At 43.5% G+C, this 26,309-nt stretch overlaps 1 protein-coding gene across 1 annotated transcript in view; it reads right to left on the bottom strand.

Annotated features, from left to right (window-relative positions):
• ELOVL2 (ELOVL fatty acid elongase 2) overlaps window positions 1-26,107 on the bottom strand; it is a 51,026-nt gene extending 24,919 nt beyond the window's left edge. Inside the window, exons 1-2 of the mRNA XM_077809116.1 lie at window positions 26,050-26,107; window positions 18,187-18,374 (exon numbers count right to left, since the gene is read on the bottom strand). Of these exons, the coding sequence (XP_077665242.1) occupies window positions 18,187-18,374; window positions 26,050-26,065 (204 nt within the window). The 5' untranslated portion in view covers window positions 26,066-26,107. The remainder of the gene's footprint in view (window positions 1-18,186; window positions 18,375-26,049) is intronic.
• Between the last annotated feature and the right edge of the window lie 202 nt (window positions 26,108-26,309).

Genomic DNA, 26,309 nt, shown 5'->3' with positions numbered 1-26,309 from the left:
TCAACAGGTTTATTCAACCTGTGGCTTTGCATTTCCCCCTTAAAGTGGAGGGGCTGGCGGCACCATAGAAAAAGCAGGGGCATTTTCAGCACAGCTGTGATTGGGCCTCGATCTGTGGGAAAACTAATACCAGTAGAAGACCTTTGACCCACCCTCTACTGCAGCGTTCCTCTCTCCCATCACAGCACTCTGCCCTGGCATGCTGCTACTGGCTGGCTTTCCACCACCTTCCTGATCCCACCCCCTCCTGGATTTTGTGCTAAACAGTACAGGGGGAGTTGCAATACAAAATGGATAGTAAATTAGAGTCCTCTGAACAGAGAATTTACTGCACTGAACGGAGGTTCCCTAACTCACCAATCGTCCCCCCTGCTACGCATCACTTTGACCATGCAGAGCTGAGCTCCCCTGTGGCATTTGGCAGAGGCAATTACTTGGTGCGGGAGGGATGCTAGTGCCTAGTTGCCTTTCTGTCCAGCCTCTCTCAATGCCCTTCCTAACAGTTTCCCATAGCTTTGCCTTTCTCTGCAAAGCAGAGGGGAGCATAGGAGCCTGAATGGGTACTTCCGTTTTTTGTATAGGCAAGAAAGTCTTACTAACAAGCTTTCTTAGATCAGCTGATTAGTCATTACCTTGTCATTTCAGACATGCTGGAAGAACCTCAGTTTGTCATCTTGCCATTGACTGGCAACAGATACAGAACTGGAGTAATAGGATCTCATTTGAGCAAAGCATTTTGAATAGGATATCGCTTTACTGACGATGACATTAGGAGTTCCAGTAAGGAATGTCTTCGGCTGGGTCAAATAAATGCAACCAGTTTTGCTAAAAGCTTCAACCACTAATATTGCTAATGAAAACAAGAAGGAAGGAAGCATTGCTATTGCTCATAATAGTAGTTTTTCTCTGCCTCTCCCTCCCCCAGCTCCTAAAATAGTGGGATCTTGCAACTAGAGTCAGAGGGTGGCCAACCAGGATCCAGTTGCAAGATTTGGCCCGAAGATAAAGCTGCAAAGGGAAGAAAGCTCCTACTGCTGCTTACATTCTTTCCCCACTTAGTTCTTCTGCTGCGTCTCCCAGTTGCTCTATTCAGACTCTGTGCAGTTTTTTCATCAGCAGATCTTTTTGTTATAATTATGCCACTTTGGTAATGCCTATGTAGCCAACTCTTGTGACTTTTTTATCATGAATCTTGCATTATTTGAGGTTTACTTAAATCCCCGCCTCCTGGAGACAAGTGAGAATGTGACAGTCTCAGCTTTTGTCAAATAAAAAAAAAAGTAAAAGTAAATTTCTAGCCTTGTTGATGGTAGAGAAAATCTTGCAAATGTGACTCTAGTGGCTCAGAAACCACTAGGGAAAGACAAAGAACCCAAGAGTTAATTTAAAAAAAAACCCTCATGATTGTTTGGGACCTACCTCATGATTTTTGAACTTTTGGCATTGATACTGTGAATCCCCACAGTTCCTAGAGGGCAAAGGGAAAGAGGGCCCTATTTCTTACTGGGCTCAGATTCAAAACCCCTCTAATATTCTGCACTATGCAGTAAGATTGTCATTCTTCATGTTCTCAGGGGCTTTTATTTGCTCTTACTGTTCCTTCTTGCAGAATTCACCATATTATCAGTTTTCTAGATTAGTGGTTCTCAACCAGGGGTATGTGTACCCCAGGGGGTATGTAGAGGCCTTCCGGGGCTACATTAACTCATCTTGATATTTGCCTAGTGTTACAGCAGGCTACATAAAAGGCACTAGCAAAGTCAGTACAAACTAAAATGTCATACAGACAAAATGAGAAAAGAAGCAATATTTCAGTAATAGTGTGCTGTGACACTTTTTTGTATTTTTGTCTGATTTTGTAAGCAAGTAGTTTTTAAGTGACGTGAAACTTGGTATGCAAAACAAATCAGACTCCTGAAAGGGGCACAGTAGTCTGGAAAGATTGAGAACCCCTGTTCTAGATCATATCATATGCTCTTGTCTCTCCAGCTGTTTGGTTCTGGCCTAAAGTTTCAACATAGCATCACCAAGCAATCTTCCCACCCCCAAGTCCAATTTCAGCTGCACTGTCCATGTCACCCAGGTCAGCCTTTTTTAATAGCCAGCAGCTTGGAGTGAAAATTGGTTGTGAGTGCCTTAATCTCTGTTAAAAACTTTGTCATTTTAGCTTTGGTAGCAGTGATGATCTCTTCATTCTGCTTTTAGGTTGCCTGCCTGCCATCTTGTCTCCTTCAGGGAATGGACAAGAAGCCTCCTCAGCTATGGACTGTCATTCTGCTTTGTGACATAGTTTTTAAGACTGGGACTCCTTTTGGGGAGTACCTAATGGATCCTTTCTGGATATTTTAAAAGTTTGTATGGTGGGTGAGGGGGATGTGGGCTGAATCTGCAGCTGCCCACGCAGAGTTGGGGGTTCAATTAACCCTCCCACCCAGCGTTATATTTATTTGACTTATCTTATGTGCCTCGCTATCCTCCTATGTGATGTGCCCAATGTTACAAAGTGAGTCAGCAGCAGACCAGGTGTCCTCACTACACCACTAGATCTAATCCTTTCCTTCCTGTGCAGCTGAGGCCACACATTAATATTACTCCTGCCTGTTTAAAAAGAGTAATTGTGTTGTTACAGTTCAAAGTTAGGTCTGTCAGTACAGGCTCACTGTTGAGGCAGATCAAGCCATGCTGGAGACTGATGCTGAAATTTCTCCACTGGCTGAATGCTAGAATAAGCAACAAAGTAACTACTGGAGTTTAATACATCATCGGATCCCCCTTGATGGGATTACAGCCACATAATCACAACTTTCTCGTGCACTATCCTCTAATACTAGATTAGAAGAGAGAGAATCACATGTTAATTACTGAACTACAATACTTGTGATTTTTATATGGACTTTAACACTGGATTTCTGGACCGAAACAGTTGCTTTTAACTGTGAAAGTAAGAAGTGGAACACCTTGCAAGCCTCCCATGTGTGGCTTCGTAAGCACATGTCCAACAGCCATAGATTCATAGATATTAAGGTCAGAAGGGACCATTATGATTATCTAGTCTTACCTCCTGCACAATCCAGGCCACAGAATCTCACCCACCCACTCCTGCGATAAACCTCTCACCTATGTCTGAGCTACTGAAGTCCTCAAATCATGGTTTAAAGACAGGTTGCTTCCCCTGGGCCAGAACATAAGGAGAGGAGAGAGGCATTGCATCCAAGCACAATAATTACTGAGCCTCCCATCAGATGGATTCCCCATTGACTACTGACTCCAGATTCCATCTCCAGCACAAGTTTTCTTGTTTTCCTTGCTACAGCCCCTCTAAAAGCCCAGGCTCCTGCAGCATGTTCTCAGCTGTGATTATGAGCTAGGACAGATGTTGGATTTGGCATTTACACTGGGGACAAAAGGACATCTCAGTTTAATTTAAGATTACTTTAGCACCATTCGGCTTCCTCTGAAAAGGAGCATTATGCATATTTATATATATATATTTTACTTTTTAAAAAAAGTCATTAGGAAACCCATGGGGGGGGGGGAAGAGTACTGGGGAAAGTGAACAGGGATAGAGAGAAAAAAGGTCTAGCAGGAGAGGGATAGGAAGAAACAAAAAGTGGAGGAGAAAAGGGAAGGGAGTCTGGGAAGAAGGGGGTGAGAAAAAGCAAAAGGTGATGGGGCGGGGGGAGAGAAGCAGATAGAACAAAGGAAAGAGAAGAATAAGAAAATAAAGAAGCAGGGAGACAAGAAACCCTCCCTGCCCAAAGCAGCAGCTCATGTCAGTTATCAACAGGAAGTGCTGCTGCCAGCTAGTCTGATCCAAATGATGGGATCCTGCGTGTGAGGAGAGTCAGGACTCTAATGAATATAACTGTCATTCTTCATTGAGGCAAGAGGACGCTGTCACTTTCCCTGGAGTGCTAGCTCCCCCAGGCTGAGCTAGCTGGTGTCACCACACTGTCTCTAATTCCAGGTCTGGATTAAGCAGTCACAGAAGAGTGCTGTCTATTGTGACAAAGTTCCTGCTCTACCTTGGTGGGTCTTGCACTTATTGGTGGATTTGCTCGCCTTGGAACTTCACAGCAGCCCTCAGCTTGGCTGTTTTTCTGAATTCACAGTCCAGGTCGACTCCTCCTGTGTCTGACCAGGAGTTGGGAGGATTTGGGGGGAACCCGGGCCTGCCCTCTACTCCGGGTTCCAGCCCAGGGCCCTGTGGAATACAGCTGTCTAGAGTGCCTCCTGGAACAGCTGTGTGACAGCTACAACTCCCTGGGCTACTTCCCTATGGCCTCCTCCCAACACCTTCTTTATCCTCACCACAGGACCTTCCTCCTGGTGTCTGATAATGCTTGTACACCTCAGTCCTCCAACAGTCCGCGTTCTCACTCTCAGCTCCTAGAGCCTCCTGCTCCCAGCTCCTCACACGCACACCACAAATGGAAGTGACCTCCTTTTTAAAACCCAGGTGCCCTGATTAACCTTCTTTAATTGATTCTAGCAGCTTCTTGATTGGCTGCAGGTGTTCTAATTAGCCTGTCTTAATTGTCTCCAGAAGGTTCCTGCAGCATGGAACCTTCCCTGTTACCTTACCCAAGGAAAAGGACCTACTTAGCCTGGGGCTAATATATTGTTACTCTCCTCTACCCATCTGGCCCGACCCTGTCACATATCCCCCTGCTCTGCTCAACACTACGGGGTTGGGCAACTTGGGACATCGGGCAGTGTACTCGTGACAAGCCATCTGCATTGCCATGGTGGCTTCCAGCCCAGTGTTGTATGGTGAATTGGAAAGGTTGTAGGGACAGGAACCATCTGGTCACTCTTGCGTTCTTCTCTTTATTTCGCTGCATCCACAGGAGGGGTGCATGGTCGGTCACAAAGGTAAACTGTCGTCCCGGAAGGTAATAACATAGTGTTTCCATGGACCATTTCACAGCTAGACGATCTCTTTCAACCACGGCATACTTCTGCTCTCTCTGGAGGAGTTTCCTGCTGAGGTAGAGGACTGGGTGTTCTTCATCTCCAACCATCTGCGATAGGACCACTCCCAATCCTACTTCAGTTGCATCTGTTTATAAAATGAATTCTTTGTTGAAGTCTGGGGCTATAAGCACAGGGTTACTGCAGAGGGCTGTCTGTAGATCCATGAATGCTTTCTCTGTGGCATCTGTCCACTTCACCATGTCTGGACCCTGGGCTTTTTTCAGGTCTGTCAGGGGACTTGCTCTGGTAGCAAAATGGGGAATAAATCATCGGTAGTACCCCACCACACCCAGGAATGCCCAGACTTGCTTTTTCCGATTTGGCCAAGGCCAATTTTGGATAGCCTCTAGTTTATTTAGTTGGGGCTTGACCATGCCCCTTCCTACAATGTAGCCAAAGTATTTAGCCTCAACTAGCCCTATAGCACACTTGGCTGGGTTGGCTGTGAGGCCAGCCTGTCTTAGCATGTCCAGAACCGCTTCCACCTTTCCTAAGTGGGTTTCCCAGTCGGGGGTGTGAATAATCATATCATCCAGGTATGCCGCTGCATAACTGGTATGGGGCCGAAGGAGCTTGTCCATAAGACGCTGGAAGGTGACAGGTGCCCCATGCAGTCCAAAAGGAAGAACAGTGTATTGAAACAGACCCTCTGGTGTAGAGAATGCCATCTTTTCTTTTGCATCTGTCAAGGTTCCTCCCCCACTCTGAACTCTAGGGTACAGATGTGGGGACCTGCATGAAAAACCTCCTAAGCTTATCTTTACCAGCTTAGGTCAAAACTTCCCCAAGGTACAAAATATTCCACCCGTCGTCCTTGGATTGGCCGCTACCACCACCAAACTAATACTGGTTACTGGGGAAGAGCTGTTTGGACACGTCTTTCCCCCCAAAATACTTCCCAAAACCTTGCACCCCACTTCCTGGACAAGGTTTGGTAAAAAGCCTCACCAATTTGCCTAGGTGACTACAGACCCAGACCCTTGGATCTTAAGAACAATGAACAATTCTCCCCAACACTTGCACCCCCCCTTTCCTGGGAAATGTTGGATAAAAAGCCTCACCAATTTGCATAGGTGACTACAGACCCAAACCCTTGGATCCGAGAACAATGAAAAAGCATTCAGTTTTCTTAGAAAAAGACTTTTAATAAAAATAGAAGTAAATAGAAATAAAGAAATCCCCTTGTAAAATCAGGATGGTAGATACCTTACAGGGTAATTAGATTCAAAACATAGAGAACCCCTCTAGGCAAAAGCTTAAGTTACAAAAAAGATACACAGAAATAGTTATTCTATTCAGCACAGTTCTTTTCTCAGCCATTTAAAGAAATCATAATCTAACACGTACCTAGCTAGATTACTTACTAAAAGTTCTAAGACTCCATTCCTGGTCTATCCCCGGCAAAGATAGAATATAGACAGACCCACAGACCCTTTGTTTCTCTCCCTCCTCCCAGCTTTTGAAAGTATCTTGTCTCCTCATTGGTCATTTTGGTCAGGTGCCAGCGAGGTTACCTTTAGCTTCTTAACCCTTTACAGGTGAGAGGAGCTTTTCCCTGGCCAGGAGGGATTTCAAAGGGGTTTACCCTTCCCTTTATATTTATGACAGCATCTTTGGCAAGGGGAATCTGCCAGTATCCCTTTTGTTAAATCAAGGGTGGTCAAAAATCGGGCATTGCCCAGGCAGTCAACTAACCCATCGATATGGGGTATGCATCAAATTTGGATCTCTCATTCAGCCGGCGAAAGCCATTACAAAACCTAGTGGTGCCATCGGGTTTGGGCACCAACACAATCAGGCTTGACCACTGACTGTGGGACTCTTTGATGACTCCCAGCTCCCACATCCTTTTTACCTCTGCTTTGATCTCCTCCCTTTTTGCTGCTGGGACCCAATAGGGCCTTAAAGTTACCTTTGCCCCAGGGTCTGTGATAACGTGGTGATATGCTTCAGTGTTTTGGTTGAAAACACGTCCTGGTATCGGTTGATCATCTCAGTTACCTCCTTCTTCTGGTTTGGTGTCAGATCAGTGGATATCCTGATCTGCTCCTACATATTATTTCCCTGGATCGGGGTCTCTTGGGCTACACACACCTCTCGTTGGTGCCAAGGCTTTAAGAGGTTAATGTGATAAATTTGTTCTTGTTTCTGGCGTCCTGGCTGCCGCACCTTGTAGGTTACTTCCCCCACGGGTTCAACCACCTCATAGGGCCCCTGCCATTGGGCCAAAAGCTTGCTTTCTGCCGTGGGTACCAACACCATCACCCGATCCCCTGGTTAGAACTGTCAGACTTTTGCCTGGCGATTGTAATGGGTTCGCTGGGCCTCCTGCGCCTTTTCCAAATGTTCCCGTACAATAGGGGTGACCCGAGCTATCCGTTCTCGCATCTGCAACACATGGTCAATTATATTTCTCCCCTCATTGGGTTCCTCTTCCCAGATTTCTTTTGCAATATCTAGTATGCCACAGGCATGGCGTCCGTATAATAATTCAAAGGGGAAAAACCCAGTTGAGGCCTGAGGTACCTCCCGGATTGCAGACATAAGGTAGGGTAGTAGGGTGTCCCAATCCTTCTCGTCTCAACTTACCACTTTCCTTATCCTTGCCTTGAGGGTTCGATTAAAACTTTCTACCAGCCCATCGGTCTCCGGATGATAGACTGAAGTTCTCAGGGTATGTATATGGAGCAGCGTGTGGAGCAGGTCCTTATTAGCTTCAACATAAATGGGGTACCTTGGTCTGTTAATATTTCCTTTGGTAGCCCCACTCGGGCAAAGATCCCCACCAACTCTTTAGCTATCATTTTAGAGGCCGTGTTCCGCAGGACGACGGCTTTTGGGTAGCGAGTAGCATAATCCAGAATGACAGGTATATATTGGTGGCCCCGGGCTGTCTTCTCCAGGGGTCCCACTAGATCCATGGCTATTTGCTCGAAGGGGACCTCTATGATGGGAAGGGGTACTAAAGGTGCCCTCAAGTGGGGACGGGGACTGTGCAGCTGACACTCCGGGCAGGACGCATAGTACCTCTGCACTTCTTCAGGTACTCCAGGCCAGAAGAATCGTCTCAGAACCTGTGCCAGGGTCTTCTCTACCCCCAAATGCCCCCCAAAAAGATGACTATGGGCCAGACTTAGTACAGCATTGTGGTGTTTTTGAGGTAGTAGGATCTGCTGTACCTTCTGCCCCTGTACTGGTGCAACCCAGTATAAGAGATTCTTCTTCATTATGAAGTAGGGTCCTGGTCCCTGGGTTTTCCCTTCCACGGGGACCCCATCTATTTTGGTCACCTCCTTCCTAATGTTGTCGTACCTTGGGTCTTCTGCCTAGTCCCGTCCAAAATTTCCTCTCCTGGGGCTAATCTGCCCAAGATCTAGGGGGCCAGTCTCTGTTGCCTCTACTGGTTCGGAGGCATTAGGGTGTGGGTCCGACTCGGGTGCTTCTCCCTCCTGGGTGGCCTCTTTTTCAGCTGCTCGGGTCCACCTACCTACGAGAGCAACCCTCTGGCTTTGGGCAAGTATTCGGGTTCCCAAGGCCTTAGCTGCCCTTCTTTCCCTTTTCGTCTTTCTACGCTGTCTGGGAGTGAAGAACAAATTTGGGGATAGTTCAGAGAAGGTTTGGGGTTGACAGTCTACTGTGGATGCCTCACTACTTTCAGGGCTTCCCCCTTTCTCCAATTCCCCTACCGGGAGTAAGTCTCCAAATCCTGGGAAGTCTCTCCCTATGAGCACCGGGTATGGGAGTTTAGGGACTACACCTGCTGCTACCTCAGTAGTGTTCCCCTGAATCTCGATTTTTACTGGGATGGTGGGGTAATAACCAACTGTCCCATGGATGCATGTTATCCCCGTACGCTTAGCCCACAGCAGCTGACTACGCTTCAGGAGCTTCCCCAAGACAAGCGTGATAGCACTCCTCGAATCAACTAGTGCTGTGGTCTCCATCCCATTTAGCTTCACTGGTCTAGTGTACATATGTGGGGTTAGTGAGACCCCCACAAGGTGGATTAGGGAGCATGGGTCTGCCCAGTTCCCCAGGTTACACTGCATAGGCTCCTCTGCATTGGGACACTGTGCAGCTATGTGTCCCCACTCCCTGCAGGCGTAACACCTGTATGGAGCTCTAGGCATTCCCCAGTCTCTTGGTTTGGGTAGTCTAACATCACGATCCTCTTCCCCCTCAGTGCTCCGACTCTTTGTGGCTACTGGTGGGCCTTCAGCCCCTCTCTCTTTCCACCTGGGCTCTCCTGGTGGCCCAGTCACCCGAGCTCTAGGGCTTGGTGCTGCTAGTTTAACTCAGGGTGCTTCTTCCTTAACTGGTCAGGTCAGCTCCCTCACTGTCCTTCGCCTTTCTACCAGCGTGACAACCTCGTCGTAAGTGGAGGGTTCGTTCTGGCTTACCCAGGCGCAAAGGTCTGGCGGTAGTCCTCTCATGTACCGGTCGATGACCAGAACCTCTAGTATTTCCTCTGGACTCTGGGACTCAGTTCGTAACCACTTTCGTGCGAGATGGATGAGGTCATATAATTGGGACGGCGAGGTTTTGTTTTCCTGGTACCTCCACTCATGATATCACTGGGCCCGCACTGTGGTCATTACCCCAGATCTGGCCAGGATCTCTGCTTTCAGCTGGGGGTAGTCTGCTGCAGCCTCTTCAGGCAAATCATAGCAGGCCTTTTGGGCCTCCCCACACAGGAATAGAGCGAGGATGCCAGACCACTGTTCTCGGGGCCAAGCCTCCCGCAGGGCTGTCCTCTCAAAGGCCAGGAGGTATACCTCTACATCATCCTCCTGCATCATTTTCTGCAGCCAATTGCTGGCCCGCATGATCTGTGTCTCATCATGGCCGTGGTTCAGCTCTGTAAGGGCCTTTACCTGGTTTACCAGTTCCCGCAACATAGCCCGGTCTTGAGCAGCCTGGTCCATCAGCAGGCGATTAGTCTCTTGCTGCAGCCGCACTGCCTCCTGTTGGGCGGCTGCCTGGACATGAGTAGCCTCCTGCTGGGCAGCCATGGCTTGTATCAGTGCTTGCAGTACCTCCTCCATTGTGGTGAAAAAAAATAAAAATAGATCCTCTTCCCTCTTTTTTTTTTCCCCCCCCCCCCTTCAAACACCCTCCTTCTTCCACCGCACTGTAGACACCAGATCCCACTTCCGACACCAGTTGTGACAAAGTTCCTGCTCTACCTTGGTGGGTCTTGCGCTTATTGGCGGATTTACTCGCCTTGGAGCTTCACGGCAGCCCTCAGCTTGGCTGTTTTTCTGAATTCACAGTCCAGGTCGACTCCTCCTGTGTCTGACCAGGAGTTGGGAGGTTTGGGGGGAACCCGGGCCCGCCCTCTACTCCGGGTTCGAGCCCAGGGCCCTGTGGAATGCAGCTGTCTAGTGTGCCTCCTGGAATAGCTGTGCGACAGCTACAACTCCCTGGGCTACTTCCTCACGGCCTCCTCCCAACACCTTCTTTATCCTCACCACAGGACCTTCCTCCTGGTGTCTGATAATGCTTGTACTCCTCAGTCCTCCAACAGTCCGCATTCTCACTCTCAGCTCCTAGTGCCCCTTGCTCCCAGCTCCTCACATGCACACCGCAAATGGAAGTGAGCTCCTTTTTAAAACCCAGGTGCCCTGATTAGCCTTCCTTAATTGATTCTAGCAGCTTCTTGATTGGCTGCAGGTGTTCTAATCAGCCTGTCTTAATTGTCTCCAGAAGGTTCCTGATTGTTCTGGAACCTTCCCTGTTACCTTACCCAAGGAAAAGGACCTACTTAGCCTGGGGCTAATATATCTGCCTTCTGTTACTCTCCTATAGCCATCTGGCCCGACCCTGTCACACTATACAATTGGATCTAGCAGGTAAGGTCTGAATTATCTCAGTAGGAGTACACAGGGTCTCCAGGAGGTTCATACTCAGGTTGCTAGCCAGGGCTAAAGCTTGTGGTGCTGCATCATGTTACCATGCTAGCTAGATTAAAGCTAGCAGGGGTATGCCTATCCATACTATAGCCACACTGTATGCAGACATACTATAAGGTAGGAAAGTGACAGCTAGCATATGCTGGCTCTTTGGTGAGGAAATATCTGTTTTTCTTGTCTTCTGAACAGTAGTTTCTCATATTGGTTGTGAATACATTTTAAAAAAAACATTTTTTTTTGTGTGGTTCCTGAACAAAGAGAGAGCTCAGATGGTGTAGCCATCAGCTGATCAAAAACTACAGGAAAAATAGTTCAAAATGAGATATGTATTGTTCAACATTAATCAACACTCTTGTGAGCAGTGCCTGTATACAGGGACTTGAGACTGACTGGGCATGGAGACTGAACTACCTTCCAACCCTGAGACATAGCATCATCAGGATGAGGTTGAGACCTGCTGGTGGAGCATGGAGGGAAGCTTGCATTTTACTAATAAGCCTCTTCAGTAGATAAACAGGGAAAAGACCTTTAATCCCTCTTTTGTGATTAAGTAAATCATGAACAAAAAATGTATTTTACGGTCTTGGATATGCTTTGTGGGTGCAAAATTTACTTGTACAACACCTGCAGACTTGTGTAATAAAATCCCTGCATGTCTAGATGCAAATTTACCCTATGCTATCCATGGAAGTGTGTCTATGTAGGTTGCCTATTTTTAGACGAGTCTCAAAGAATCACACTATAATCCAAGGTTTTACATAGGCAGCTGAGAAGCAGTGCAGTCAGGACTTAAAGATTGCTGCTCATGTGTCCTGAAGACCTCAAATACTCTATTGTCAGGAGAGCTGCAAACTATCTAGGGAGGCAACACTGTGGATCAGCCTCGGACTGGGGGACATGGATTCCTGAGTTCTAATTCCAGCACTGTCACTCACTGACTGTCTGGCCTTGACAAGTCACATAACCTTGCTGTACCTCAGTTTCCCCCCATTTAAAATGGGTTAATATTGCCTTAACTAAAACGGGGGGTGGAATGAGGATTAGTTAGCTGATGTTTGCAAGTAACCTTGAAGATGTAAAGTGCTTATATGAATGTTTACATCTTCATGGTTATAGGAGCTATTCAGAGTAGCAGATCTTACATGCAACTCTCTGGTACTGGTAAAGTAATAGCAATTCTGCATTTGAAAAGCTAATTGTATTTGATTTAATATCAAATCTGTCCTTGGATACCTGATATAATTCCCACTGAAATCAATAAGAGCTGGTCTGTAAATCTGAGCATTGCCTTATTGAGGAAAGGGGTAAATATCATGCTCTACCTAAAATATGGAGCTCAAAAGGTCAGTAAAAAAGACACAACCCATTTAATTTATTTCACATGGGACTGCGAGAGAGAGAGAAATAAGGATGGCATGTTCAGCTAGTACAACGGCTACTGAAATCAGTAAAGTCAGCCTCTGAGATCTCCTGACTCAGCTCAAGAAAGAACAGCCCGAGAAAGGAACCGTAACCATGCAGGGTTCTCGCCCCGATAGAAACATTCGCATGTCGTTGTTTTGTGTTGTGTCCTCAGTGACCTTTCACTCACTATGGGAAATGATTTTAAATGCAGAACTTTGATTTTTTTTCCAAATTACAAAAGATTGCTCGATTGGCTTTCTCCAGGTTCCCTCCTCCCTTTCCTGCTGCTTCTCCTCTTACAAGACTGAATAAGGCCTTTCTGCATTAATTAAATGAGAAATTAGCAGCAGCTATGCTTAGCACACCTAGTAAGCTTTCAGTTTATGTGAGCCCTGGACTCAGGCACAACTGAGATACAGATCTCTCTTGGCCAGGTGTTATTACCCACCTCACTACTCCCCACCTATGTGTTAATCTGTCCTGTATCATTTAATGGAAAAGGGCAACTTTTCATAGGGTTTTTTTAAACCATCCTGTAGAACTTAATAAAGACATCTAGACCTTTGCTATAGAATTTTATAGGATGCTTGGGGGTTAAAACCGTCAAATACTCACAACTTCAATTAAAGACAATAGCAGCTGTAGCTGCTCAGCACTTCTGACAATCAGACCCCTATTGGATATTAGCCTCCTCCAAATTCTATAGGACTGTCAATAACTTTTGTACAGCCCCATTAATTTTATCCCTATTAAATTATATAGGACTCTTCCATAAGGCTCTGATCTTCTTCTAAAGTTCCAAGTACTATCAACTCCCACTTCAGTCAGTAGTGCTCAGCAGCTTGCAAGATTGGGTCCTCGCACAAAGAATTGCAGTCATGTAATGCATACTGGAATTTTCCTTTTTGTGACAATGGGACCTCCATTTCCCTTTCCTCAGACCACTCTAGAGTCCGTGAAAGCTGCTTTGGTCACCTGCTGTGGGGAAGGGATGGCCTCTCATTACTAATAAAAGAAAAGGAGTATTTGTGGCACCTTAGAGACTAACCAATTTATTTGCGCATAAGCTTTTGTGAGCTACAGCTCACTTCATCGGATGCATAAAGTGGAAAATGCAGTGAGGATGTTTTATACACACAGACCATGAAAAAATGGGTGTTTATCACTTCAAAAGGTTTTCTCTCCCCCACCCCACTCTCCTGCTGGTAATAGCTTATCTAAAGCAATCACTCTCCTTACAATGTGTATGATAAACACCCATTTTTCATGATCTGTGTGTATAAAACATCCTCACTGCATTTTCCACTTTATGCATCCAATGAAGTGAGCTGTAGCTCATGAAAGCTTATGCTCAAATAAATTGGTTAGTCTCTAAGGTGCCACAAGTCCTCCTCTTCTTTTTGCGAATTCAGACTAGCACGGCTGCTACTCCGAAACCTACTAATAAAAGGTTTCACCTATTTCAGGCTCAGTGCACTTCCACAGAGATCCGAATTCTGATCTCTAGAACTGTGCTTTCACTAAAGTGCCAGGAGAGCCTGCATGGGGTCTTTTATACACTAAAACCTCACAGATTTGCCCTCTTCTTAACTTTCTGTATTAAAAATGCTGTCCCCTGCCCCGCTGCTCAGCAAAGATTTAACAGGCTAGGTGGAGTAGAGGCCTCTTTATTCTTGCAAAATTTACTTCAGCACGTTTTGAAGCAAATAATTAAAATTTCAGCTACCAAAATAAATGAACAAAATATATTTTGTGATGCAGTGTCCCTTTTTTGTTTTTATTTATCTTGTTCACTATTGTGCCAAATTCAAATATTTTAATGGGTTATCTGCTCATTAGTACCAATTTGTGAGGTGTCATCGTAATTCCAAAGTTTGCTTGCAAAGACCAACACAATCCAACTAATAAGGCTTATGACTTGACTGCAATATCGTGATTGTTCTGTCTCCGCTCTGCCTCTATTGGGTAAAGTAACTGAAAAAAGTGGTTAGGAGGCAACTCCTGGTGCTATTGGGAATCCTCAGTTTGTCTTTATACCTGTCAATCTGGGTTCAAGCTTGTCTGTAATACTGAACCTGCTGGTTGATGACCTCCTTCTAGAGAGGGTGCTCATAGGCTGCTTTTAGCTATACTGGCAACCTTTTATCTTGACTTAATTGTGAAAACTGGCAAGACGTGATAGGCTTGCTCAGGTGTGTTTTTGTTCTTTCCTCTCAGATAGATCCCAAGAGGCTCTGTTAGCTGTTACTCTGAGGACAGGGTTCTCATGCATGGTGGTCTAGTCTATTACCTCCCCTCACGTAAAATTCACATGCCTCACTGGTGCAGGTGAACTAATAAGTGTATGAAGCCACAGGGTAGATAGGCAGCCTGAGCTGCAATGGCAGCCATATACTGATGACACACCTCTCTGCTCTACACGTCGTCTTGATTTGACCCAGGTGGTGCAGTGTCTCGGTTTTCTCAGTGCCTGAACAAGATAGGATGTGGATAAGAGCCTGCTGGGTGAGGTTTAATCTAAACAGGAGAGAGATGGCACTGACTGCTGAGGGAAACAACTCAAGAACTTGATAGATTTCATGGCTGCTCCCATTATTAAGGAAATCTAGCTTCCAATTGTTAAAGTCACAGTTCAGGATTCTGTTTTGAGCTTCCAGGCTACTGGAGTACCAAATGTTGTCTGTAGTCAAAAGTGTCTTTGTTACTGTCTTTATGTAGCATGAGAGTTGTAACAGTTTCTTTCTGATGTGAATTTTGCTGGAGTTATCTATGTCCAGTGCAACGCCCGGGGACTTGACTACTTAATGGGATTTTCCAGAGACAGCATGTTACTGCAGTGCTCCCCAGATTGCTCTGGCGCGCTATTCATTTCTGGGTACAATTTAGGATGCTGGTTAGCGTTGGGCAGAGGTTTTGCATTTTGGTTCTCCTCCACCACCACCACCACCACCACCGCTACTCCTGAAAAAAATCTTTCCATCAGCATTTGGATTTTTCTTCAAAAATCAAAATCTTTTGGGAAGAAAAAAATAAGCCAAGTGTTAGTGAACTGATGAAATTCGGACTGTGAGCCAGATATTCAAGCTGGGTTACGAGCCTTGTGCACCACTCAGCAAGCACCTCGGAGCCACAATCCAGCTGCAAAGGCCCAGCACAGAATTCTCCCGTTGGAGGGAAGCTGCCTCTGTTGCATCTCTGTACCCTCTCCACCTGGAGCAGGGAGAAGGGACAGGTGGGGAGGGGGTGCAGTGGAGCAACTTCTGGCGTAGTATTTGTTAAGGACCCTATAGCAGTGACACAACTCAGAAGTGGCCAGGTGGAGTTCTAAGAGGCATTGGGACCAGGGTTGGCTAGAAGGTACGGGAAATGATTTAAGGGGTGTCCTCAAACTGATCCATAACAGATGTAGAACATGGAACGGTAAGCTCTGTCACTGTAATTAATGAACAACAGAAATCATGTGTGTGAACGGGATACAAAAGCTGATGAGCCATGGGTTGCAGAAGTGAGGCCTGGCTGAATAATCAGAGGGGCATTGACAAATTAGTTTTGTGTACAGCAAAACAATCTTCAGAAGGTGAAAGATCAGGCAACCTAAAGGAAGTCTGTGCAATGCATTTACAGCAAAGATACGTGCACTTCATCTGTATAACTTACACCTGCTAAGTTCTGATATATTCAGCTGCTCAGTGGAGGGCTGAGCCTGCCTGCAGGCACAGGAGAGCAGGGTTCTGATTTTTCTGTGTATTATGCTGCATTTTCTTTGAACCTTACTATTTGGATAACATTCTGTGTGCCTCCACCACAAATTAAATGTTAACCCTGAAGTGTTACTTTTATTAAGGAGCCAAATTGTCGTGTAGAGACCAAACCATCCAGTGAGGGGGATTGTGCTCATTTCTCCCATGTTTTGGGCTTGATCCTGCATTCCTCAAGCACCCAGAAGAATTGCTGAAGCCTGTGTGAATTCTGAATGGGATGAGACTCTTGGGATTAGCTCCTTGTGTGTCTGCACAAGCCAGAACTGAGCCCATAGTTTTGATCAGGCAAATTGCCTCTTGTTAAGATCAAAAGAAATTAATTCCCCGAAAACTTGAAAGTTTTCATGAGGCCCTGTTTGACTTCTGAGCAAAGCAATGTTTTGCCATTCTGTTGAGAGAACAAACAGTATTTGTTTTTCTCTTGTCGATGACTCGATCCTGGTACCCTACATGACACTGGGAAGCCTGGAATGCTGCGCGGGTAGTCTAAACAAGGAATGTCATCTAGCACCTCCAGAGGTCACTCCAAAAACAAGCACATAATTCAGCCTGTCTGTCTCATCAGGCTAGGTTATTTATCAAACAAACATGGGAGGATTATTTTTAGCATGCTAACGCTAAGGTCAAGTAACTGGAATTATCCATAACAATTAACTGGTCGGAAACCCAACACATCTTAAATGCGGGATAGTTTAGAACTGTGGTTACCAAATAACACCAGTTTTGTTACTTCAGACTTATGACCCTTCTCCTATTCTCTACCTTTCTGATGAACTCAGGGCATAGTGTTTCTGCAGGGGCCACTATGCTGCTGTTGCCATTTCTCATCAGTTGCACATGTTCTAACCGGCAAGGGAGGACGAGTTGCTCAAAATCTATCTAATTGCTCACCCAGTAGTGTCCATTATGGGCACAAGCCTGAGCAAGCCAGGGTCAGCACTAGGTGCTAAAGCCAAGATCTTAATTTGTTCAACTGACGGACATTTGGGAATGGAACCACACATATGTTACTATGAAGTTTTCTAAACCAGTGTAGTTTCCTAAAAGGGATCAGAGTGAACATGGATGCAAGAATGCAAGGCTGCACTTTCTCAAAACATCACCTAAATGGGGGAGTAAATGCCCTTGTGGATCAGGCTTACTTGGGTTCTATCCCTAGTTCTGCCACAAACTTCCTGTGAGACTCTGGGCAAGTCATTTAATCTGTAAAATAAGAAAACTAATGTACTTCACATCAGAGCTGGTTGAATTATTCATTTTGACTAAATCATCAGACAAATTGAACCCTCTTTTCTTCATTAATAGCTTATAATTTCTGAGAGTGTATTCTTTACTGATAAGTAGTCAACGAACAGTCAGGCTAGGGGTTCTTAAACTCTCACAGTAAGCTGAACTTTTGCTTTTCATAGCATATGATTGGATGCTAGAACCCTGTTAAACATGTTTGTAAACAAATGACAGTGAATAGCAAATAATGAATGATTAGCACATACTCTTCTACATAAATCTGTTCAGTCACATGCAATTATGGGTATTTGAACAAATAGCCATTCCAGAGATGTACATGCAAATAAAAAAAACCCCAATTCACGGGAATTAGAGACACACGGTGAGTGAGGTAATAATTTTTTATTGGACCAACTTCTGTTCGTCAGAGAGACAAGCTTTCAAGCTCTCTCACCAACAGAAGTTGATCCAATAAAAGATATTACCTCACCCACCTTGTCCCTCTAATATCCTGGGACCAACATGGTACAACTGCACTGCATAATTCATGGGAATGTTCACAAATGGTGAACAAAAAGGCACAGACATAGTTGAACAGAGCAGTCACTGAAAATTCAAATGCATATTTGCAAACTTTCTGTTTTAGCAGAAATTGACTAACTCTAGGTGTGAGGAATAGCTCATTAATGATGACTTTGAGATCCGTGGCTAGAAGGTGCTATACAAATCAAATTATTACATAGTCTCACAGATCAATTGTTAAACGGGCTGAAAGAGGTTGCAATTTGAAAGCCCAGATTACCTTGGAAGTATGTTTTACTAAAATATTTCTGTGGTGAAAAATGACTTAGTACTTGGCCTTCTCGGATGTGGTGCTGCATTTAAAAAAAAAAAAAAAAACTTACCTCTATGAGCATGTACAAAGAAAGCACTGTAACTCCAAGGTTATACACAATGAGATGACCCCTGAGAGAGAATGCAGGCCTGTTCTTCATAAACTTGGTACCCAGCCATATGGAAAGTAGATATACTACAGTAAGGAAAAACGTGGGCAGGTAAGAATCCAACAGGAACCATCCTCTGACCCTGGAATCTGAACAGAAACAAATGCAGTGAGCAATTAAAAATGGCTTGCTCAGTACTGCTAAAAGGAGGCTGCCCATATTCAGAAGAGTGTCTGCTAAAAGCACAAGTGGGAATGTGCCAAGACTTGCCTTATCTGTCATATCCTGGGACCAATATGGCTACTGTAACATTGCAAATGACCTGAGGTAACATTCCAAAGGATATGCTATGTATGGTAATGAGTTGACAGATGCTCTATTCATTTCAACATAGATCTGTGGTTAAAATTTAAATACAAAATGAAAATTAAATTAAATACCAAATCATAGTCTGTTCAATGGACAAATAGCCTGCATTTTTAATAGTATTATACATGCAAAAATGCACATTTGAAAAACTATTACTTCACAGACAGTAGCAACTTTCTTCACTTTTATTACACGTTTGTTATTTATTTACTTACTGGAGGGCTTTTGAAAACTTTCAAACACATTAAATCTATTCATTTGTCATTACTTTTTCAGTGTTTTGCTGATTATCAAATATATTTTTTTGTTTAAACCAAAGGCTTGCTCCTTCATTAGCTCACATGGTACACTTGCTTGATCCTGAAATAAAGCATTCAGGCCAAATCCTGCTTGCCTTATTCACACAAGTAATCTCATTTACAGTAATAAGAACACTTGTTTGAATAAGAAGAGCATGATCTAGCCTCATATGCCAAATCTGCAGCATCATTCTTTTCCAGGTCAACAAAGGGATGCCAGCAGCAAAGAATTATAATTTCCCTCCTGCCAATGGATCTGCAAATGGAGAGACTGAGTTTCCAGGGAAAGCAATCTTACTACAGCAAAATCCCTTCAGCAACAGACTTTATGGGTAAATGAAATTGCTTCATCATATATGCTATTCTCTTTCAAGTCTGTCCAATTTTCCAAAAGATATTCTCTATCTAAAACATGAGTTATGGTTTAAAAAGTCATACAGTATGTTAAAACAACCCTTAACTGCATTATTAATCATTTGGATTTGTTTAAAAAAAACTACCTCTGTTTCACCATTCATGTTTACTTTTTCTGTTTTGCTAAATTGGACAGTGAAATACTACGTGAGTTTACGGTTTCACTTTTTCACTCTTGCACAATACTTCAAAGCTGGGCTTAAATTCTTCAGGGGGATGATTAAATCAAACATTAAAAGGTTTTCTGGGTGGGGGGGAAGATATTGTCTAATGTTTTGTTAAATGCATTTTTTCATCAGAAAATCTTATTTTTAACAACAAAATTTAAATGACTTAGAACTATCCTGTTGCGAACAGCAAGCCTATGGAAATATGTGTTCTTATTGTTCCTATCACCTTCTGCCTTCCTCCCTGCTTCCCTCTTATTATTTTATATTCATTAGTTGAATTTTGTCTTCAACTAGATTGTAAGCTCTTCAAAGCACAGACTGTGTCAGCCAGATCTATTAAAGCTGGAAGACTCTGCATCTGTCTTCCCCCACCCCCAACTGGCTCCCAAGAAGCATCTTCATTCTCACTATTGAGAGAGCTGCAGAATAAATCTGCCTAAAAAGTAATGGAGCTGCACACTTTGTGATTTCCTTGCTTTTGTCAGTTCAGATCACTCTGTGTTAGCAAGCTAGAATGCTATTTCCTTCCTTGGAATCTGAAAATGTGTTTATGATCTCTTAGATGTGGTAATTAATAAATATCCAGCATGTCTCCTGGCACTAGCATTGTCTGTTCCAAGACAGCATATTGTACGAAGACACAGTACCATCTATACAAGAACATAAGAGTCTTAACAGTTAGGACGGTATTGGAAAAAGTTCTCTGTCCTTCTGGAAGATGACCAGACATATTCACGATGATCTTGGGCCATAATCCAATGCATGGGATGAGAGTACAAACAAAAGAGATAAGGCGTAAGAAAATAAAGGTAAATTAAACTCAAGCCATACAAAGCTTGACAGAATGTACCTTTAGAAAAAAGAGAAAACACCAGTCTTGCCTGCTTTGGAAGACTGATTTTGAAAGAGAGTTTACATGTGCATACAGTCTCCAGAGCAAAGGCGTTCCACAGGAGACTGTGAGAAGGTAACCAGAAACTGCCTTTGCAACTAGAGGAAAAGTAACTGGTAGAAATCCCATGATGAGCTGAGCTAAAGTGGAAAATTAGATAAGTGATGAAAGCAGCTTCTACTCTAAGCACAGAAAGCAAGTTTTCCCATTGTTGCTAAAAGAGCACAGCTCATGTTCTAACACTTTAATAACTGCAAAGTGACCTATGGCTGGATTAACAGGCAACTTAAACATAATTTTTAAGTCTTACTATTGGTTTTAGGTGCTCCCTCTTGAAATTGAAACTTGTTCCTTTTTCCCACTGCCTCTCCTTATGCGCACACAGTCACACTTGTTACCTCTTAGTAAGGGGGCCCATAAATGCGGGGCTCTTGGTTTTGATTGATTTTGTTTTCTTTTTAGAAAAACAGCACAGGATTACTGGGGGGAGGGTTGGTGGGAAATGTATGGATTTGACAAAAAGAATAAGAGAAAGAGAAGTTAACATTAGTGCCTACCGTCTGTCAGACTCCCAGTGCTCCTTTATGTTCAAACAGGTTCAAATGCATCCACTTACGAGGGAAAGTGTGACATACCATTAGTTTGACAGTTCTGAATCATTCCAACGACTGAATCCCAGACGAGAGCAGTGAGTGACACTGCACTACAAGAGCATTGGAACACTATATGTGGTGAGAGAGAGTTGTGCACAAGCTCAGATTCCATCTCAAACTAACTCACTTCCAATTAAAAATGGTGATGAACCAGAGCCCTGGAGGGAAATCCTGACACCACTGAACTCAGTGGCAAAATAATGGCACTGAGACTTTACCCAGGTGGTTAGATATTCTGGGTTCTAACTCAGTCACTTGCAGTGGCGGCCTGTTTGTATCTGGGAAGAATCTGAATCTCTTAGTGGCTGGGGGTATGGATTTCTGGAGTGGGTTTTTGATGCTGTTAATATTTAATGGCAAAATACATATCATAAAGGGTATGTTAGTATGACTTCATCATACTTCTCCAAAATTATATCCCCTCTCAATATGTTGCCAATTTAAATTTGTTTTTGTACATGAATAAAACAAACTAAACCACTGGCTGTAGTTCCTGCAACCAGTGTCATTCCACAACACATAGCTATGTCATGATCCTTTCTTTTTTTACTTTTCTCGTCTCCTTAACATAAAAACTAATAAATGCACCTGCAGTACTAGAGAGGCATGGTGGAATCCTGTTTAAAGGATCAAACTGAGCAAGCCCCATTTTGATCCTTATACCTGAATGATCACTGTGTCCTGAGCAGAGAGCCTTTCCTGTTTTGATATACATCAAAGAAAATCTAAAGCAAATAAGGGCAAGCACCTCACTGTAACAGTGTGGTATACAGGGATTGAACTAAGGACCTCTGGATCTAAAAGCATGGCTGTGCAGTTTAGTGGATGGGGAACACATGGCTGGGGCTGAAGATATTTGGGTTCTATGCCCAGTTCTGCTACTGGTGTTCTGGGGACCTTGGGCAAGTCACCTTTGCCTTTCTGTGCCTCAATTTCCCCCTCTGTAAAATGGGGATAATGATACTAACCCTCTTCTGAAAGTGCTTTGTGATCTGTGGATGACAAGTGCTATATAAGAGCTAAGCATTATTCTACTGCTTGAGTCAAAAGGGGGGTTAATTCAGAAGCTGCAGCCAATTTAAACTGCTTTGTGAGATGTAGCCATCAGGAGACAGAACCACACAGGAGCTTGATGGTACTCATTGCAATTAACGGCAGAGATTCCATTGCCTTCCATTGCAGGATCACAGCCTGTGTTTGCTGAGTTTCAACATCACCAATGGAAATTGCTTTTAGAAAGTAATGTTTGGTCTATAAAGGGCAAAAAACACTTTTGGTGCATCGATCCTGCCCCTCCAAATCCAACCAAGCAGGAGCAGAGCGGGGGGGGGGGGGGGGGAGGCTGAGTGGCACAGCAGTTCAGCACTCCCTGGAAGTTGGCATCCAGGGTGACTGCCCTGCTTACCTGCCCCTAGAACTGCCCTGGTTGTCACCTAAATAGCTATTGTCTAAAAATAAAGCAAAATAAAAAAGATGGATTTACAGAGTAGTCGTGTATTTCAGATAGCCTGCTGTCAAACCAAGAGCAGATAATGGTGGAAAATAGCTAATAGAAAGAAATCTGTAATGCTTTGTTATTTTAGCCTTTTTAGGTAAGCTCACTAGAATTCATCAGAACTTCTCTTTCAGGGTCAGTCCAGCAACTTCTTGTGAGTCATCTGTCTATATAACCATTTTACAGGGTGCCATGTTGTTCTGCACTGTGTCATTATACATACACAGGCCACTAAAGCAAAAGTGCATGCTACTGTGTGGGACCGTAGACAAACAAGATTGTATTTTCAATGCTAGTGTTTGAGATGTGATGGAATTGATAGTATTTGAGTATTTTAAAACACAATTTGCCATTTGTAATTCCACTCGTTTCTAGTTGTAATTGTACTAGCATAGCTACGTCCAGTGGCTTAATTGGTCTAATGATTGCACAATTTAATGCCACAGGTAAATTCAGAAATACAGTATAAAATTGCACCACTTGGGCTGCCGTTTCACTGTTGAACACACTGCAGTTCTGTTCTTGCCAGCAGATGTAAGTAGCAGAGAGAGAGGAAAAGGAGATGAAAAGTAAGCCTGTTGCCAGCTGAGAAGAAAATAGCAACATGGAAGCATTCCTTCAGTAATATGGTGCTTCAAAATAACTTGTAACCTTACCCTCTGCTGGGTTAAACTAGTACAACAGGGAGAGATACCAGTTTTGAAGGGATTTAGAGGCAAATAATTGTTTCAACTTAGAGGTGTTCATAACTGAAGGCCTCTCAGCACATTTATAAAAAAACAGCTAACAGCATATCTGTCGGACACAGGGTAATATGTCCAAGTCAAAGGGCTGTGTCTTTGGCTTTGGCCCTTCTGCATCCAACACAGCCAAGGCGAAGGAAGGCTGTAAACTACCTTTAAGCTTCCCTGATCGTGGTGTCTCTGGGTGCCAATCTGTGTCCAAAGATGCAATTTAGAGCAGTGGGATCAATGAAAATTGGTCATAGTCAGGACCAGGATCAGCCCCAAGAGCTAGAGTAAGATGTCACTGAGGTCCTGCTCCCAACTGGTAAGAGGCGATTCAGCAATAAATGAGGGAAAAGGAAAAGTCCTGACATTTGAGCACAGGTGAACTCAGGAAAGTATTTGAAGCAACTGACATGGAAGTAGAGTGACACTAGATCCTGTCATGCTGAGGGACTGAAGTCCCATTTTATTTCTCCTCCAATAAGTTCCTTGGGATGTGTGTCTGTGCATGAATGTCTTTAGACCCATCTCTCTGAGCACTACACATGTTTTCAAAGGGTTTTGTTTCTCTGGTTGACTTGGGCTATTAACATTCAATTCCTTTCAAATGGCAGTCATTCCTGTGAGACTTTGCTTTTCAAATGCCAACCGTGAATCTCTTTGAATGAGTTGGTACAGGCAGTACTTGTTTTACTGAAGTGCATTCTGAAGACTCAGTGGAGCTATAGTATTTGCTATGCAGTTATATTAACCGCAATTCATCCATCTCAAAGACTTGGCTCTGGAGGCACTGGAAAGAGAAGGCTGAAAAGGCATAGCCTTTATGTATGTAAAAAGGAACGAAACCTTCACACATATGGTTATTGGACTGCATTAGCTTGCTAGTATTAAAGACCTATTTTACAAGTATTTTCTAGGAAGCCATTCTATTCATTTTTAAAATAGATTCAGGTAGAAATCCAGAAATTGTGCAAGCCAAAGTTTTGCAAAGATCATATATGCTTCACAGTTGATGGAGGTGATTGCCACTCTCAGAGGAATAAAAAAATACTACTTTCCAGTTTTTAAGAATCCTGTAACGGTTTTCCCTTTAAGGAAGAAATGTTAAGATTTGAAGAATCTGATGAAATGCAAGCATGAGGCATCTGAAAACGTATTATAATATAATTTATACTTTATGATTACACTATGCTATAGGTCTTCATATTTTGATTCAGGAAGCAAGTCTGACCTCCTCAGGTGATAGTAGAGCAAGTAGCCAAAGACCAGAAAGAAGTGACCTCTGAATCTACACCAGGTTTGCTGAGATTTTGGATCTCATCCTGAGGGGTTCTGGATGCCCATAACTTTCACTGCAGTCAGCAACTCTCAGGATTCATCAGTTTGTTAATTAGGTGAACCACATGAAGATGGGATTATTATTACAGCTGGTCAAAAAATGGCATTTCCTTTGTGCAGAAAATTTGGAGATTTTGAAGTCTGGTTTCATACTGATTCAGGATGAAAAGTCAAAATCATAGAATTTTTCATGAAAAACATTCCAAAAATATTTTGTTTTGACTTTATCAAAATGTTTTGAGTTATTTTATTATAAATAATATGACAAATCAAAACAAAGTGGAAATGAAACATTTTGACCGTATTGAAACCAAACATCTCATTAATTTCCATGAAACTTCAGATCAAATGCACACATTCTCACAAAACATAGTGATTTTGCCATGCTGGCATTTTCTGACGGAAAACTATTCCGTAAGAAAAATTTTGACCAGCTCATATTATTATACACATTTTTGAGGCGATATAATCTGAGTGACCAATACCATGCAAGTATTAATGAGACAGGAAAAACTCATATGTAGTGTCTGATTTGTGTTTATACGGCTTTCATTACCATAGCATCTGAGTGCATGAAAACACAGCTACATATTATATTCTGTGAATACTTAAGGAGCGCTGTCAGTAACAGAAGTACGTTCTGTTTATTCTATAATCATTTTTTCCCTCCAGATTTAGTTATCTCTGGGCCAGGTTGGTCCTAGGATGTGTTTAGGGGTGGAAGGAAGGTGCTTTTCAAGCCTGCTTACCCTAGGTATATGGCCAACGTATTAGATGGCTGAAGTGAGGGAAACTTTGTAGTGGGGTCAGTGGCCCAAATTTGATAAGTGGAGAAGTGGTTTGTAGTGCAACACTTTGGATATTATTTGTGGGCTAGAATGGAAATGCAGATGATGATGACGTAATGGGATATATCTGGGTGTAAACAAGTGGTGTGTGATTAGCTAGAGGATGAGCTAAAATTAAGGCTGTTTTTGACACTAACTTAGAGTTCCTGAGTTTTCAACAGATTTTTGGTTTTCTTTCTTAACTACACTATGTGCTAAAGACTTTTTTCTTAAATAACTAACTGGTGATTTTGGGAGACAATTCTGGAATGCCTCACTTGAGACACCTCACAGGGCTTGATAGGGTTGCCAGTTTTGGCCAGACGTGTTCCTGGAGGTTTTATCACATGACATAATCTTAATTCCCAGAGACTCCAGGACAATCCAGGAGACTCCAGGGCTTGATTTTCCAGAAGGTGGGTGCTCAGCACTTTCAGAAAATCCAGCCTGGCCTCTTTACGGCATTTGCAGTGAGGCATTCAAAATTTCTAGTCAGCTTTGAACATCTTGGTGACTGTCTTCAGGAAAACAACTGCTTTTCTTATTTTCAGTTATTATATTGCATCTGAAGATGATTCAAACAGCTTTTGTTTGCACATTAAAAGATCATGCATTCTGAGTCCTGAAAAGCACACTTACCTCGAGTTCCAAACATATAATCCACAAATGTGTTTATTTCCCAGTCCAAAGCCTTCAGCTGCTCCTACAAAGACACATGACAAATTGTTATCTCATGCCTCACATAGAAAATAAACCTGCAGAGAGCCTTTTTACACACAAGTGTCTCAAGGTACCTGACAACAATCATCCCCATTTTAAAAAAGTGCTCTTTTGACATGAAAGGATTTAGGACTCTATTCTGCTGTGGCTACACCCACAGCTCCCATTAACCTCATTAG

The sequence above is a fragment of the Eretmochelys imbricata genome, chromosome 2, assembly GCF_965152235.1.
Source record: "Eretmochelys imbricata isolate rEreImb1 chromosome 2, rEreImb1.hap1, whole genome shotgun sequence".
Classification (NCBI taxonomy): domain Eukaryota; kingdom Metazoa; phylum Chordata; order Testudines; family Cheloniidae; genus Eretmochelys; species Eretmochelys imbricata.
This window is presented reverse-complemented; position numbering and strand designations above follow the sequence as displayed.